General features: G+C 37.3%; 1 protein-coding gene across 2 annotated transcripts in view; it reads left to right on the forward strand.

Annotated features, from left to right (window-relative positions):
* Positions 1–17,715, forward strand: part of PLBD1 (phospholipase B domain containing 1) — a 52,732-nt gene that overhangs the window by 14,171 nt on the left and 20,846 nt on the right. For both annotated transcript variants that reach the window (XR_007406563.1, XM_025455169.3), the window contains exons 3-6: positions 6,853–6,936; positions 8,287–8,425; positions 14,163–14,303; positions 14,728–14,872. Coding sequence is in view for 1 of the 2 variants with exons in the window: in XM_025455169.3 (XP_025310954.1) it covers positions 6,853–6,936; positions 8,287–8,425; positions 14,163–14,303; positions 14,728–14,872 (509 nt within the window). In the remaining variant the exon portion in view is untranslated. The remainder of the gene's footprint in view (positions 1–6,852; positions 6,937–8,286; positions 8,426–14,162; positions 14,304–14,727; positions 14,873–17,715) is intronic.

The raw sequence follows: 17,715 nt of genomic DNA on the forward strand, positions 1-17,715 counted from the left end.
ATAAGTGAGACACATTCCCACCCTCAGAAATATAGAATGGACCATCAACTAGTAATTATTGGGAACTTAACATGAAGCATAAAGTACTGCTGCTTCTGATGACAGCGGCAAAGATGATGACTAGCCCTTATATAGCATGTAAAATGTGCAGACACTGTTCAAAACATTTTACAAGCTAAATTACTTAATCCACAACGCTATGATGGACATATTATTATTCCCATTATTATTGACCTGAAAATTTGAGCACAGAGCAGTTAAGTAATGAGCCGAAAGTCACAGAGCTAATAAGCAGGGACCAGGTTGTCTAGCTACAGAGTTTGAGCATGCATATGCATGCACACATGCAAATGGATTAATTGCTCTAGGAAATACTAAAGGAGCTTTTTATGGCCTCAGACCCAGAAAATTGAAGCAAATAGAAAAGAGTAGAAGACAGTACCTGACAAGTGCAAAATGATATGGTATTTATGTAATGCAAAGATACTCAGGCTAGGGTGCAAGTGGGGGTACTTATGTCTTTATGATCCTCACATAAGCATGCATGTGAGACATGGAAAGGTAAGCAAAGTCTCGGCTGACTTAGGAGTAAAGTTACTGACTTTGCACACCACAGAGCTGAAATTAATATAACACATCCATGAGGTAGATACTAGTGTTAGCTCCGCTTGATGAGAATTTAGAAGCCTGGAGAAATTGGGAAGCTTGCTTACAGTCATATAGCTTAGAAGTAGTGAAGTCAGCCTTCAAACTCAGAATTCAAAGTCTCTGCCCTCAACGGCTATACTTTATTATTGCTGTAGCACACAAAAGTGTAGGATCACAGACCCAGGATTAGAGAAGGACCTCAACACGAGGAAATTGCAAGTGGACTGTATTCCTCTGGGCTCCAGAATCAGTTGAGGCCTCCTCTTCTGATCTCAAGGTGGAGGTTTCTCTTCCCCTGCTCTGAATGTCAGAATTGGAAAATCTTGGTCCCATCACTCCCAACAAAAAAAGAGGACTGTTCCACAATTCTAGCCCAGTTAACCATCTATACCTCCATCTGTCCTATCTACTGTTATGTGGACGTCTTCAGCAACCACCCCCAAGTCAATATTCATGTTCCTCTCTTTCAAAGTTTCTTAACCTTGGCACCATTGGCATTTTGGGTTGAATAATTCTTTGTGGGGGCTGTCCTGTGCACTGTAGTATGTTTAATAGCATTATCTGCTAGATAACAGTAGCACCTTCTCCCCCACCCCTTAAGGTGACAATCAGAAATGTCTATAGACATTGTCAAGTGCCCTGTGGAGGGAAAAATCACGCCAGTTAGGAAACCTAGCACTATTTTGAAACAGACTGAAAAATGAGAGAGGATCTAGAACTCAAGAGGGAGAGTAAGCGGGGTGTAGTGATGAAGACTCAGGGTAAAAAGTATGAAGTTTTTGCTTCTTTACCTGAGTGAGCCTTGTAGGTCAATGGCCCCCAAATTATTTTTTCCAAAATAGCACTTTATTTTCATATGAATCATTTTAGTTTTAAGAACCCATTCCTTCTGATGGCAGAAAATGTTACCATAGCCATTTCTGTACAAACGAAATAACATTTTTTAAACCGAGTCCATTCAGAATGTTTCACTCCTCTTCCAAACACTTTATGTCAGCATGGGTGAGTATTATTGATCCATCTTGGAGTAATTAGTATTACTGATCCATTGGTATTACTGAGGCATCTTGGAGGAAGGGGAGATGTTCAATCAATGGTCGTCCTTTGTCTTTCTCCAGCATCCACCGAATTGAAACAATCTTGTTTAGTCTTTAGCTTGGATGTTTCCCTATGTGACATCTGATGAGGTTTCTATGTTGTCCCTGGTCTCCAGCTGTGTAATCAGTGGCACCTGAGTTTGCAGTAGTCACCACAAATGTCAGTAGTCTTCTGCTCCCATATGGTCCAATGTCCACTTATTCCACCTCAGGCCATAGAAAAAAAGGTTTGCTCCCCAGAGCTCACTGAGGTATGCAAGGCTCATGAGCCCAGACAGCCCAGGCAGCCATCTCCACTTCCTCATGAAGTCCTGGGGTAGCAAACTATGAGGTTGTTTCTTCACCAAGCAACTAGATCAAGCCATCAAACTCAAAGGGAGTTTCAGTATTCCAGTCACCTGGAGTATGAGCCAATGCAGAGGGTCCTTTTCTTGTCACCCACATACCTATCTAGCTTTATCACTGTTTCCTCCCTCAGTTTTAGGGGCGGTGGATAGAGAAAAGTGATGAACTTAATAATATAAATGTGGAACCATAAAAAATGGGGAACAAAAGTTAAATGTGATAACTCAGTTTTTTAAAAAATTTAGAAGTAATTTGAAGAAAAAGCTTCCATGAAGTGAACATATTGAATTCAAGGATCACAAAATAAAAGATTTCAAAGGATTTTAATGTTGTTTAGCTAAATGGCAATAGAACGGATCTCATTTTATCCGTTTCGGTTCTGGAAATTACTAAATAAAGGAAATCTAAAGTTTCAAAGCATAACCAGCCAAATTCCTATTTGCAGAATCTGAGTCACCTCCTGTTTACAATGCCAACCTTCCTCGGTCAGTAAAAAGCATTAAATGAAAACCAGGACCTTAGATAAATTTCCAGTCCAGAGAGCACAAGGGAGTCACAAGTTACCCACTTTGCACCATAGCAAAAGGTAGATAATGTATAAAGCATTATAGTAATGCAGTAGGCCCCAAAACAAGATGAAACATCTTCTTAGCCAGAAATGGAAAAGAAAACAATGATGAAGCTTGGATCCACTGGGTACTTAGCATGAAACAAGCAGAGACAGCTGTCCCTGCTGATGGGTAAAGGCCTCAGGGTTTGAGTGGGCAGAGTCGAGGCTGAAACAAAGTAACCTTACTGCTTTTTTTTTTTTTTTCCTTACTGCTTTTGACTGATAAAATTAAGAGACCTAATTTATACTGATGTGCATCCTAGTGTACAGGTATAAGAAACCATGAGTTTGGGATTGGGGGGTAAGGGAGCAAAGCAACAGACACCAAATCATCCACAGGCTGGCTCAATTACAGATGCATCAGCAATATTCCATAGGAAGGAAGTCCCAAAGCCACCATAAGACCTGGTTTTCACAGAGTCAGATGGAGGCACTTAGGGAAAAGGGAGAGGGAGGTGGTGGAGGTGGGGAGAAAGAGAATATGAGCATATAAGCAAACAACTTGAAATGCTTGCACCCTAAAGTTCCAAAATATACAAAGAAATTGAGTGCTAAGAAAAACAGTCAACAAAATCAACAATAGTATCATGAACACACTTCAGATTAATTTTATAGAATGGTTTAATAGAGGCTTTAAATATGCCTGAGGCACTCTTAGTTATAAACAATGTAAAGCTTGAATAATTTATGAAACAAAAAAAAAAGGAATAAATAAGAAGATGAATGGATATTTTTAATGAAACTTCATTTTTAATGAAATGTATACATGAAAGTTACAAAAATTTAAAAAATGATAAATGGGCAAACTCTGCACTGGACACAATCAGAGAAAAAAAAATCTGAATCAAATTAGTATTGAGGCGTTTGCATAGACCATTTCCCAAAGAGATAAAGGGTAAATATAATGAGAGACCTGCTATTAGAGCGGTTTGATTAAGAAACTCCAACATACATCTGTGAGGAGCCCCCCCAAAAAAGAGACTTTAGGGAATTACAGATAAATAGTTGGCAGGTTAATAGCTGAGGATTTATCAAAATTTTAAAAGATAAAAGAGTCCTCAGTTGGAAGACACATCTATTAAATTGCTATAGCACAGTGGGTGAAACTACAGAAAACTGGAAATAAGTAATTTAAAAAATATATTTTTAGGGACACCTGGGTGGCTCAGTGGTTGAGCATCTGCCTTCGGCTCAGGTCATGACCCTGGAGTCCTGGGATCAAATCCCACATCGGGCTCCCCGCAGGGAGCCTGCTTCTCTCTGCCTATGTCTCTGCCTCTCTCTCTCTGTCTCTCATAAATAAATAAATAAATAAATAAATAAATAAATAAATAATCTTAAATTTAAAAAAAATTTTTTTTAGAGAAGGGGGGCAAGGGCAGAGAGAGACAGAGACAGAGAGATAGAATCTCAAGCAGGCTTCACACCCAGTATGGAGCCCAACACGGGGCTCAATCCCACAACCCTGGGATCATGACCTGGGCTGAAATCAAGAATCAGATACTTAACCAATTGAGCCACCCAGGCACCCCAGGGATAAATAATCTTAAAAGCTATTAGAAAGAAAAGACATTGATTACAAAGGAATCTCAGCTAGATTGATAGCATTTTTCTCATCAGCAACAATAAAACCAGATGATGTGAAAACAAGATCTTAAAAGTACTACAGGAAAATAACTAAACTCAAATCTTAAAACCATTTAAGTTCATCCAAGAGCAAGGGCAAAATAAGGATATTTTCAGATACATAAACTGTTTTACCACCCGCAGACTTCTGTTAAACTATAGTAAGTTATACACTAACAAGAATAACAGGAGGGAACGTCTGGGATATAAGGAGCAATTGTTAATACAAGAAACAAAGAATTTAATAAAATGTGATTGCAAAAGTTAAAAAAAATTTTCATAGAAATGTTTTCATTAAAAAATTAAAACTAAATCTTTGGACAATAACATGATAGGGATGTCCATGGGCAGTTAAAACTTGCTAAAATATGAATCATGTTTGGAGGACAAGAGAAAGACAAAATTCATTGAGAGTACAAGGAAATTCAGTTATGAATGTTTCTAAAAATTTTAATGATGATCTATTTCTAAAAGAATAGAAATAGATTTTATAGCTTTTAAATTAGGAGAAGTAAAAAGAAGGATAATGAAAATGTTATCTAAACAAGGAACACATAAAAAGGGACAATAGAAAACAACGGTAAATGGAAAACAGAAAAGATTGTACAAATACTTCCAAGTATATTAAATGAAAATAAATATAAATGGATTATTTTCATCAATTAATTGGGGAGATGTTGTTTAAAAGTACAAACTTTTAACTAGTAGATAAATAAGCACTGGAGCTCTATTGCACAACATAGTGATTATAGTCAACAATACTGTATTACAAGGGTCAAGATTATTAGAAGACTAGATATTATTTTCACCACAAAACGGAAATAATTTTGTGATGTGATTGAAGTGTGAGGTAATGCTACCATGGTAATCACATTGCAATCTGTAAATGTATCAAATCAACACACTGCACACCTTAAATTTACACAATGTTATGTTAATTATATCAATTAAAATGTTTATAGCATATGAGATGCATTTACTTATTTATCTACTTATTTTATTATTTTTTTGAGAGAGAGACAGTGCACAGGAGTCAGGAGAGGGGTAGGAGGAGAGAGAGAATCTCAAGCAGGCTCCACGCTCAGCAAAGAGCTTGTTGTGGGGCTTGACCTCATGACAAGCCTGAGATCATGATCTGAGCCAAAATCAAGAGTTAGATACCCAACCTAATGAGCCATCCAGGTGCCTGGACATTTAATTTTTTAAGTACATTTTATTTATTAATTTTTAATTTATTTTTAATTTTCTAAACTAAGTTTTAAAATAAAGAATCCCAAATAGCCAATAATCCTGAGGGGGAGGGAGAATGAAAATTAAAACAATGAGAAACCATGTAAATCCCATCTAAACTGTCAAAAATGAAGAGTTCTGACTACACCAAGTGTTGGTGAAACTGTGGAGCAAGGGAGAAGTCTAAGCAATAACTAGTGGGAATGTAAATGGGTGCAATCAGTATAGAGAACAACTTGGCAATACCTAGTAACTATAATTATATAGAGCATTCACCCCAGCAATTGCAATTTTATATATGCTATATATATTCTAGAAGAACATGCAAATATGTAAGAAGAGACATTTACAACAGTGTTTGAAGTTGCATTAGGACAGTGAAAAGCTGGTTGCATACATGAATTCTTATACAGTGATACTATGGAATACTATCAGCAGATGAAAATAATAAATTTAACCTGCAGATAATACATTTCTTTAAAAATGTCATGTCAAGAGAATTAAATTGTAGAGTGATAATATGATCTTGTTTATATTTTGTCCATAAGCTTAAGTAGTACTGTACAGTATTTATCATTAAATCTATATCCAGTGGTGGCATAGAAACATGCATAAAGGTAATAAATCAGCCATTCAAGATTGGAGTTACCACTGTGGAGAAGAGTGTGGAATTAGTGTCAGAGAACTGCACACAGGGGCTTCAGCTCTATCTAATATATTTTTTAAAAGATTTATTTTTAAGTACTGTCTACACTCCGCATGGAACTCGAACTCACAACCCCAAGATCAAGAGTCACAGGCTCAATTGACTGAATCAGCCAGGCACCTCTCTGATGTTTTATTTCTATTTAAAACTATATGCTCAGGGCGCCTGGGTGGCTCAGTGATTGACTGTCTGCCTTTGACTCAGGTCATGATCCTAGAGTCCTGGGATCAAGTCCTGAACCAGGCTCCCTTCAGGGAGCCTGCTTCTCCCTCTGCCTATGTCTCTGCCTCTCTCTCTGTGTCTCTCATGAATAAATAAAATCTTTTAGAAATATAAATAATAAACTATATGCACGAACATGGCAAAATATGACTTTAATAAAGTTGGGTAGAGATACTTGGGGTGCTTGTTTTATCATATGCTTTTCTATATTTTGGAAATATTTCTCAATTTTAAATTGTGCATTTGATTTTTTTTAAAAAGCTGGGGAAGGTTTGCAAGAAGGGAACCTTTTAGTTACTCAAAAAATTGTCATTTGCCTATTCTAAGAAGAAAAATAGAAATGTAACCATTTTCTTCTGTTGTTTCAGACACATGTATGACCACTTTGTTAACCTCTACCCACAACTGATTAAGAAACCTTCCATCGTGGATAAAGTACAAGATTTTATGGAGTATGTATAATAGCTTTCCTCTGTCCTCTTTCCTCTTGGAGACTGCAGGGCCTGAATTGGGACTGCAGGGCAATTTTTCCTTCACCAATTTGTTTTTCTACCTGTTCGGCAGGACTCCAGAGCTGGTCTTGTAGTGAGGTATAGCAGTTTTTGGTAATGACATGAAAACTGCTTACAGACATGTCCTCTAAGTTGGACTCTTTAAAAAGTCAGGTTGGATGTCATTATTGTTTGCTTGTGACACATCTGGAGGAAGACACCATCAATGTACAGAAGGCAAAGTGAAATGCCTGGGCTGCTTCCACCTGAGGGCCCCTCTACTCCAGAGATCCCTCCTCATCCTCTCTCTGAGGTGCCTCTGTGTCACAGGCCTGGTTGCTCACCCTAGCTGGAGTGCTAGCTGTTATCCAGTCCTTATCCTTAGCTTCCTCGGAGAACACTGCCAATGTAATCAAGTTTTCTGAGGACTAATAATTCTCAATATTCAGAAGAGTTGTTTTCTATTTGTTTTATATCTAGGATTTGTTTTATATTTGTGGTTGTGATCAATTTGAGGACAAAAGGGCTCCTGGTTTGGCCCTCCAGATCATACACAGAGCAGTCTCTCCATCGAATGCTAATGTCCTACAAAGCATCATTAAAAATTATTGGGCTAGATCCCATGAAACAATGACCTTGTATTCTAAGACACATCTGGAAATAGCATGAAAAAATCAGAAATAGCTTTCAGTATACAAAGTTTTGTCAAATCATTCCCTATAAAGTGCAGAGAACTAAAAGAGGAGAAGCAGAATGGAAGGACTATAAAAGATAAGAGACTCTTGCTAAGCATGCTAGGACAGAGGTGTTGAGGTAGTTACCAGCAACAACAGAAGTAGAATGAACCATAAGCTATGAAAATGATTGGAAAGAAATATAAATATATATAAACCACCCTGTGCTTAAGGAGGTTTTGTTGTTGTTGATGAAATTTACCACTTCCACATACCAAAAAAAAAGTTAATAACTTATCCTTACTGATTTAATAAGATATTATGGTTTTATATGAAATGCATTCAGATGGCCTGTCCTTGACTTTCATAGATTTCAATATCACAAGAGGCTAAATGTTACACCTAGGTAGAGCATGCAGAAAGCTATCAAGGAAGAACCATAGTCCCAGAAAGAAATTAAAAATCATTTAGGATTTTCCCTGATAGCCTTTCAAGGTGATTGGAACTTTACAAGATCCAGAATGTAAATTACACTAGCATAAATATCTGAACATATAATCTCTAAATGCTTGGGTATAATTTAGCTTTGGATGAGCAACCATGGAGATCTCTAGGGCAAATCTGATTTCTGTTGCAGGAAGCAAGATGAGTGGACCCGGAAAAACATGAAAGAATACAAGGATGACCCATTTTGGAGACATGTAGGCTATGTTATGACACAAATGGACGGGCTGTATGTAGGAGCAATGAGGAGGGCTATGTTAGAAAAGACAAAGGTAAGATTTTTAAAAGGCTGCTTGGAATTCATTTGGTATGGCAAGTATATTGGAAATTATCTTTAAAATAACATTGCAACCTAGAAGCAGATCAAATTAGGACTAGCTTATAAATTTCTTGCACACAAACACTGTCTTGTTATATTGCTAGCACCTGACTCAGCGTCTGACACAAAATTCAAGGGTAACGCACAATCTCTTTATCTCTTAATCTCTTTCATAATACTGTGCTGTGGAGTAGGTTAAGGAATGTACTGGATGAATGTACCAGCTATTTAACTAACCTAATAAAGCTAGTATTTTAGGTGATATAATTGTTAAGGCAAAATGTCTAAATGTACAAGTTCTATACTTCCCACCACCTATAACACATACACACATACACACACACATGCCCTCATCATAATATTTTCAAAAGCCTTACTAAATCACTGAAGATCCAAAGGTACCATTTAATATACTTCCAGGGACGCCTGGTCTGCTCTGCCTCAGGTCGTGATCCCAGGGTCCTGGGATTGAGTCCCACGTTGAGCTCCCTGCACAGAGCCTGCTTCTCCCTCTGCCTATGTCTCTGCCCCTCTCTCTGTGTGTCTCTCATGAATAAAAAATAAAATCTTTAAAATAATAATAATAATATACTTCCAAAAGTTATGAAGATTTTGTTTCCTGGGGGTAATACACACACAAGCGCGCATACACACACACACACACACACACACACACTATATGTATATATATGTATATAGAAAAGTGTTGCAAAACATTCTTAAATCATATGAACCAAGCCTTAAGTTTAGAAATACAAAATTAAAACCATACTGAGACATACTTTCTCACTTGTCAATTTGGCAGAAATTCCAAAATATGAAAGGCTAGTCTGCTGGGAAGGCTAAGGGGGAAAAAAAATCACTCTCCCAAAATACTGATGGTAATACAAAATGGTATATTTGCTATGGACAGAAAACTCAGTACCCAAATCACCTACTCATTTACTCTTTGTTCAAGGAATCCCACTTCTAGGATTATCACAAAGTTTCACATGCAAAAATTCAATATGGCTTATGTGCTGGCCTCCTCATTGAGGATAATTTATAATAGCAAAAGACTGAAAAATAGCCAAATACATAGAAGACTCACTGCATAAATGATGTACGACAGGAATGAGGTAGATAGCCAAATATGCCATTACATACCAAATACTGTTAATGGAGAGATGTTCAGGATTTGTTATGAAGTGTAAAAAACTAAGGTGAAGACCGGTGGGAATTGTTTACTGCCTTTTATATAAGAAATGGAAATAAGATGGATGCATGGATGCATGGATGGATGGATAGACAGATTTGCTTAACTTTCCAAGAATAAACAACAATGAAAGAATAAACTATAAAAAAAACTATTAAAAAAAGATTACATACCAAAAAAGGAACAAAAGAAAAGGGAGAAGACAGGAATGAAGGCTACATTTCTCTGAATGTGTCTTTATATACATTTGACTTTGGAACTTTGTAAATGCTGTTCATAATTATAAAACAAAATGGAATTATATAGAAGAAAAACAGTTCCTAAAACCTTAAAATGCATTAGTATGAATATATCTAACTATATATCAAGTTCACGGCATGAATATATCTAACTATATATCAAGTTCATGGCATAACCACATGGAGAGCAGTTATTTCCAGTGACCTTAACACAGTTACCACTGTACATTCTTCATGGGATAGATCCTAAGGACAAGAAAAACCACAACCACCATAAAAATAAAAACAAAATTACCTTAAACTGTGATTCAGTAATCTCACCTTAGCAATAATATTAGTGTTGTTATTTTAAAATTTAATAGATATGGTGAGGGGATCCTCAGGTGGCTCAGTGGTTTAGTGCCTGCCTTTGGCCCAGGGCATGATCCTGGAGTCCCAGGATAGAATCCCACATCAGGCTCCCTACATGGAGCCTGTTTCTCCCTCTGCCTGTGTCTCTGCCTCTCTCTCTCTCTCTCTCTGTCTCTCTCTCTGTCTCTCATGAATAAATAAATCTTTAAAAAAAATAGATGTGGTGAGATAAAGCAAATAAATAAATTGAATGTCAAGATTTTCAGCATAAGAAAAATCAGTGAAGTAAAGACAGTGTAGTTTATAAAGTTGTTATCTAAGTAGGAAGTCACTATTTGACTTCCTTTAAAAAAGTCATATTTTTAAAAGAAATTGCTTTGCCCCTTGAGAAGGCTTAGAAATAATGAGAATAGCATTGATCCAGTAGCACTGAGCATCCCCTAGGAGACTATGATTTAAGGTAAGCATCAATATCTCAAATAAGACCAAAAAAAGTACTAGCCATGAAGAAAAATATAAAATCTGCTAATTTAAATAAATTTTTTTTCATCAGAAGACACTATATATACAGAAAGTGAAAAGATATGCTGCAAATCAAGAGTAAATATTTGCAATAATTTAACAAAGGGTTTGTATTGGAAATACATAAAAAAACAACAAATAAATTTAAAGAAAGAAAATACCCAATGTAAAAAAGGGCAGTAGGCAAAAATATCAATAGGAATTTCACAGAAAAGGAAACAAAAAATGACCTATAAACGTGGAGAAATGCTTAATTTCAAAGACATACAGATTAAAAGGTCAACAAGGGGATGCCTGGGTGGCTCAGTCAGTTCAGCATCTGCCTTCAGCTCAGGTCATGATCTTGGGGTCCTGAGATCTAGCCCTGTGTGGAACTCCTCAATGAGTGGGGAGTCAGCTTCTCCCTATCCTTCTGCTGCTGTTCTGTTCATGCTCTCTCTCGCTTGCTTGCTCGCTCGCTTTCAAATAAATAAATAAATAAATAAATAAATAAATAAATAGTCTTTTTAAAAAAATGCCTCAATGAGATTATATTACACACCAGAAGTGGGAAATCTTAACCACTGCTGAATTGAGTAAATTGTTCCAACTGCTTTGGAAAGGGATTAGATGTTACTTGAAACATTTAAAGATAACACGTGTTCTACAACCTAGTAAATACATCAGAGGTTAAAAACATTCTTGGATGTAGAAGGTCCCTATACAAAAAAATCAGAGTACCGTTGCTTTGCTGCAAACTGGAAATACTCCAAATGTTCATCATATTGTGATACTATATATTCAGGTAATTGAATACTTTATAGCAATGAAAATGAATAAGCTATTTCTACACTATCAACATTGATAAATGTCAAAAAAAATAATTTTAGGAGAAGAATGTACATAATATAATTCTATTTGAATAAAGTCAAAAGCAGGCAGATTTAAAAATACATTGTCTGGGGATGTATACACAGATGACAATGTAATAGAAAAGTGGGTAGGGATCCCTGGGTGGCGCAGCGGTTTGGCGCCTGCCTTTGGCCCAGGGCGCGATCCTGGAGACCCGGGATCGAATCCCACGTCGGGCTCCCGGTGCATGGAGCCTGCTTCTCCCTCTGCCTCTCTCTCTCTCTCTCTCTCTCTCTCTGTGACTATCATAAATAAATAAAAAAAATTTAAGAAAAGTGGGTAAACAGCCACACAGAATTTAGCAGATGCTTACTCTTGGTAAGGAGGAGGATGAGATTGGAGGCTTCCAAGGCACAGCTAATGTTCTATTTCCTAATCTGTGAGGTGGGTTCATAAGTGGTATTTTTTTTCTATTTCTTCTTAAATTGTGCATATACATTTTATTCTTTCATATGTATGGTACCATTCTTAATTTTAAAAATAAAGGCAAAAAAATTAAAGGCAAATTACAAACTGAAAAATAATGTTTTCACTTTATATCAGACAATGAACTAATTTCCTTAATATTTAAAGAACTCTTAAAAGTTGATAAGAGAAAGAATAAGAAAAATAAATAAGGCATATGAACAGTTTACAAAAAAACAAATCCGAAGGTTTTTAAACATGCTCAGCCTTACTCCGGATAAAAGAATTACCAATATAAACTACAATGAGATACTGTTTTTCACCTATCCAAATGGAAATAAACTCAGTGTTTAATATGTTGTTGAGGCTGTAAGAGTGTCTATTAAAATAAGCCCAACGAAGACAATTTGGCAATATTTATTAAAATCTAAATCACTTCTAGGTATCTATCCTCACCACATACAAAGTAATGTGTCCAAGATTGATTATTGTAACATGTTGTAACAGCAAAAGACTAGAAAGCACCTAAAAGTCTATCAGTACAATACTGGTTAAAATATAATGTATCTAGTAACAGGATGATGGGATTTAAGGAGGGCAACATGAAGTAATGAGCACTGGGTGTCATATGCAACTGATGATAACTGAACTCTGCATTTGAAACTAATGATGACTATATGTTGGCTAATTGAATTTAAAGTTATATATAATATATATATATATATAGTGTTTAAGAGAATGAGGAAGATTTTTACATCTGAAACGGAAAGGTCACCAAAACAAGTGAAAAATATTAAGGGAAAAGGAATCAAGGTGAAGAGTAGTGCTTACAGGGGCACCTGGATGGCTCAGTGGTTGAGCATCCGCCTTTGGCTCAGGTCATGATCCCGGGGTCCTGGGATTGAGATCAGGCTCCTCGCAGAGAGCCTGCTTCTCCCTCTACCCACGTCTCTACCTTTCTCTCTGTGTCTCTCATGAATAAATACATAAAATCTTTTTTAAAAAGAAAAAGGAGTCGTGTGTATAATCACTACCATTTGTTTAAAAAATGTGTTTATAAGACACATTAAAACATCTAAAGATAGACACAGAAACCAATAAAAGTGGCAGACTGGAAACAAAGTGGCACCTGAGCAAATGGAGGATAGGAGTAAGGAGAATTTGTACTGTAGATCTGAACATAATTTTTTTTAAGATTTATTTATTGAGGCTAGAGGGAGAAGGGAGAGAATCTCAAGCAGACTTCCTGCCCCACGCCCACCACCTTGAGATCATGACCTAAGCTGAAATCAAGAGTCTGATGCTCAACCGACTGAACCACCCAGGCGCCCCACCCCCATCATAATTTTTAAAATCTTGAATAATGACAGTATTACTTATTCAAAAAACAACACAAAGAGAATACTTCTATAAAAAATCAGGTTCTGGTTTTTGCTTTTTTGCTTTTGTTTTCTAGGTTAAAATGCCATTTGTGTTTGTCTTTTCACCAACTCTGCCCAAAGACCAATTTGTAGATCTCAGCCCCAGGCTACTCTGGTGGATTGACTCTTGTCAAGCTGTGCTCTCTAGTTAGCTCAAATTACATATTCAAGTCTGACCATTGCTTTGGGGTAAATGCTGTTAAGCTAGTGACTCCTACATTAAACACACAATAATTTTTTTTTAAATCTTAGTTGAATATTTTGCTATAAATCAGTGATTCTCAACTATGGGCAATCTCCCTCCAGACATGGCTGGCAATGCCTTGGAAGACACTGTTGGTAATCAAAACCAGGAGGGTGTTACTGATACTAATGGGGAGAGGCTGCGGATGCTGCTAAATATTTTATAGTGCACAACCCCCACAAGAAAGAATTATTTGGCCCAAAATAATCACTAGTGTTTTGGGTATCAAAATCTGTTAACACATCTCTTACAAACCATAAAGTAATAATTATTTTATAAGCCACAGTAGAATCTAGTGCATTTGTTCCATTAGGGACCCTGCCAAAGGAATAACTGAATGGATCTCTGACAACAGGAGAACTAGAAAAATGACATCCAACTGCCACAAATCACCTTTAAGACCAGTCTTTGTCTTTTTCCAGCCCATGACCCTGTTCCAGATTCAGTTCCTGAATGCTGTTGGAGATCTGTTGGATCTAATTCCCTCGGTTTCTCCCACAAAAAATTCCAGCCTGAAGGTTTTTAAGAGATGGGACATGGGACATTGCTCTGCTCTTATTAAGGTGAGACACATAGCAGCCTCTCTCTTTTTTCCTTGCTCTGGTCCACACAGGCTTTTTCTATATGTCTCCCCAAGTGTGTATCCACACTCCACGCCTCTGGCTCGAGCCATCTATCAGCTCCTGGTTCCTCTATCTAGAAGTTAAGAACTGGAAGGAGCTGATAGAGGGAGTTGTAAGTACAGGATGTTACCTATGTTTCTTCCACCATTCTTCCCATGCGTTTTGAATCTCCTGCTCCCACCTCCCACAGTCTTCCATTTTAGATACTTAAAGGACACATTACAGGTTAATGTTTTGTCCCATGGCCATATTTTCAGATAATATAGCAATGAAAACCCAAATTGACACAATCCCTGGATACTTCCTACACTTGTAGTCAGTGATCTATATACATCTGCGTCATTCACTATGATTCTGGCTATAGGTTCTTCCTGGATTTGAGAACATCTTTTTTGCTCACTCAAGCTGGTATACATACGCAGCCATGCTCAGGATATATAAACACTGGGACTTCAACATCAAAGATAAAGACACCAGCAGTAATCGCCTCTCTTTCAGCAGTTACCCAGGTAAATAAATTTAGAGGGACATCCAAGTACTCTGAGTATTATTTCAGAATGCAACCTTGGTGATTCAAAGTAACTGGAATGGGAGAAGAAATCTTTAAGAGGTCAGTATGCATGAATGAAAATTGATTTTCAGAATGCCTCTTGATGGAATACAGCGCTAGTGCTTTTATTTAATGGGATGGTGTGGACAAAGTTAATAGCTGCCAAAAATTCACTTCAACAAATTCCGAGTGAGGTACAAGGCACTTTACTGGGCTCGGCGGTGGAAGCCAGGATCGGCGACAGAGATCCTGCTCTCAGTATCTCCTCAAGGGCCTGTTTCTCTTATTCATCACAGTATCCACAGAACTTAACCTTGTGTGTGGCACCTTGTACTTAATCCATTTTTGCTGGATGAATGGATGAGTGAATATGTAAGCTTATAAATCTCACACTAGCAAGATAAGTACAATACAGATAAAAATAGTATTATTGCCGGGTACTTTGTGTGCTACAGCAGGAACGTAAGGAATGTTATGAGTACTCAAAAGAGGGTCAGCTCACATCGGATTGTCAAGGAAAGGAGAGAGAGATTGACACTTGAGATGAATCATGAATGATGACTAGAATTGGAACAGGTAGAAATGGGTGGGAAGGACAGACTCTGTGGAATAGGAGTTGCAATCCCCTATTCTTAGAGGAGCCAGGCAGATGATGTAAAACGGATCAAGGGGGGCTGGTATAAGAAAATAAAAGTTCAAACAGTTGTAGCAAACATATGACCCACTGAAAGGGCTCCAGGTGCTCAGCTCCCACTGTCTGTTGGCACTCAGCAGTATGGAAATCAGTGTTGCTAGATCCTCCAACTGCTGAAGATAGAAATATGGATTTAAGAAAACCCACTGGGTGAACCCAACAAAACATGTCTGCTAGCTGGAATCACCCCCTCAATTGTAGGTTTGCAACCTCTTCAGGGAACATCATGGGTAAAGGGAAGGAAAAAATTCTTACTAAATATCTGAAAGTCCAACATGGAGACAAGGTGGACACTTCTGACCTTTAATTACATATGTGTAACTTACAGGGTGGTTGTAACAACCATCTGTTGTATCTATGGACCTTTGTCAGAGTATTATCCCCCACTCCTGGTATTATTGTTCCTAATAGAATTGATACCATCGCATTAGGACTTCTGACCAGTGGCATAACTTGATATTTTTCTGTGCTTGTGACCTGATCCTTCCTTTCAAAACACTTTGATTTCATCTTTCTTGGTGCTTGCTTAACTGTTTTAGTATTGAGGGGGACTGGGCACTCGTCTCTCAGAGTTAGACCGTGTTTTGATTCTTTGTATTCCTTTAGAATGAAATTTAAGAACTACAGAAGACTGAGGCTAGTCTAATAGTCATATTCTTCCTCTTATTTGTAATAAAATGCAATGTTCAGATGTTACCTATACTGCTTTGAAATCTCTGCAGAATGATGTTCTTCCATAGTCTTAACAAACCTGGATCCCAAAGGTAGTGATGGGGAAGGACACGGAGGAAGTTCCTATGAAAGGTATAACACTTAACATCTGCACATATGTATATATATTTTCAGAATACATAGACACATAGATAATAGAGATTTTTTGAGCATTTAAACTGAGAGAAAACACTTTTTCTAACCCCAAAGTGTTTTTATAGGAGCTTGTATAGCAATGTGATTCATATTTTAATTGGACAGTTTTGTTCTCAGTAGCAAACATGAAAAACATGTAGGATCTTATTTCTATGACGAAGAATTGTTTGATTAAAGGATCAGCCACTTTGGATTCATCCAATACATGTGGGGCTAAACTTTGCCAAGAACTTAATTCCATGTGTGCTGTTGATTCCAGAACAAAGCTGGATGGCTTGTTTGTGTGGTGGGGGTGGTGGGGGTGGTGGTGGAGGAGGAGGAGTGCCATCATAGATGGAGTGGATTAGGAGTGTGGTATCAGGACCCAGAGGCTGTTCGTGACATGAGCAAGGGTATTAAGAATTACTGAGTCAGAACAGAAGCTATAACAAGTCATGAAATATTTGTGACTTGGCTGAGAGGTACGTGTTTAAGATGACAATAACTGGGCTGATACAGAAACCATTATACTAAAGATAAAAATAACTTTGACTATTTCAAATGCACCTGTCCATACTTTTACAATACATCATGAGACCCCACCCCACCCGATTCTGTGGAAGTGACCATCAAGATGATTGCCATGAAAAACACAAAGGCTTCAAGACACAAAGACATTTTTTTGTTCTGAGGTTGTCAAAAAGGAGAATGGTAGAGCTTGGACAGCTATAAACTGTTCCTCCATGGACAAAATCCAATGATTTTATTTTGGCAAGCCTCAGTTTTCTCATCTTTGGAATGAAACTAATATAAAGGCTTACTTCACAAAGCTGTAAACATTATGCAATTTACTTATTCATCTACAATTTTCTATGAAGTTGTTGTGTTAGGCAAAGTATTTATGATGGGAAATAGGACAGACATATTCACTATTCTAATAAAATTTGTATTCTGGTGAAAGAGACAAAAAAGCAATGATTAAAGCATAATTTGTGTAATAATAGGGAAAGACTACTTTGGGGATGTTGAGATAGTTTCCAAGAGAAAGTAAAATTCAAGTTGAGACACAAAAACAAGTATAAATTGGCCCACAAATGGGAACAATGGGATGATAAAATGTTCTACGTGGGCCAAACAGTGAGTGTAAAGGCCTGTAGGCAAGAAAAAAAAAATGTGGAGAAGGCCCGAATGAGGAAATGGAGGATAATGCAAGACCACGAAAGTGGCAAGTGATAGAAGAGACATTAATAGATTTGCATTTT

Source organism: Canis lupus, chromosome 27 (assembly GCF_003254725.2).
Source record: "Canis lupus dingo isolate Sandy chromosome 27, ASM325472v2, whole genome shotgun sequence".
NCBI classification, from domain to species: domain Eukaryota; kingdom Metazoa; phylum Chordata; class Mammalia; order Carnivora; family Canidae; genus Canis; species Canis lupus.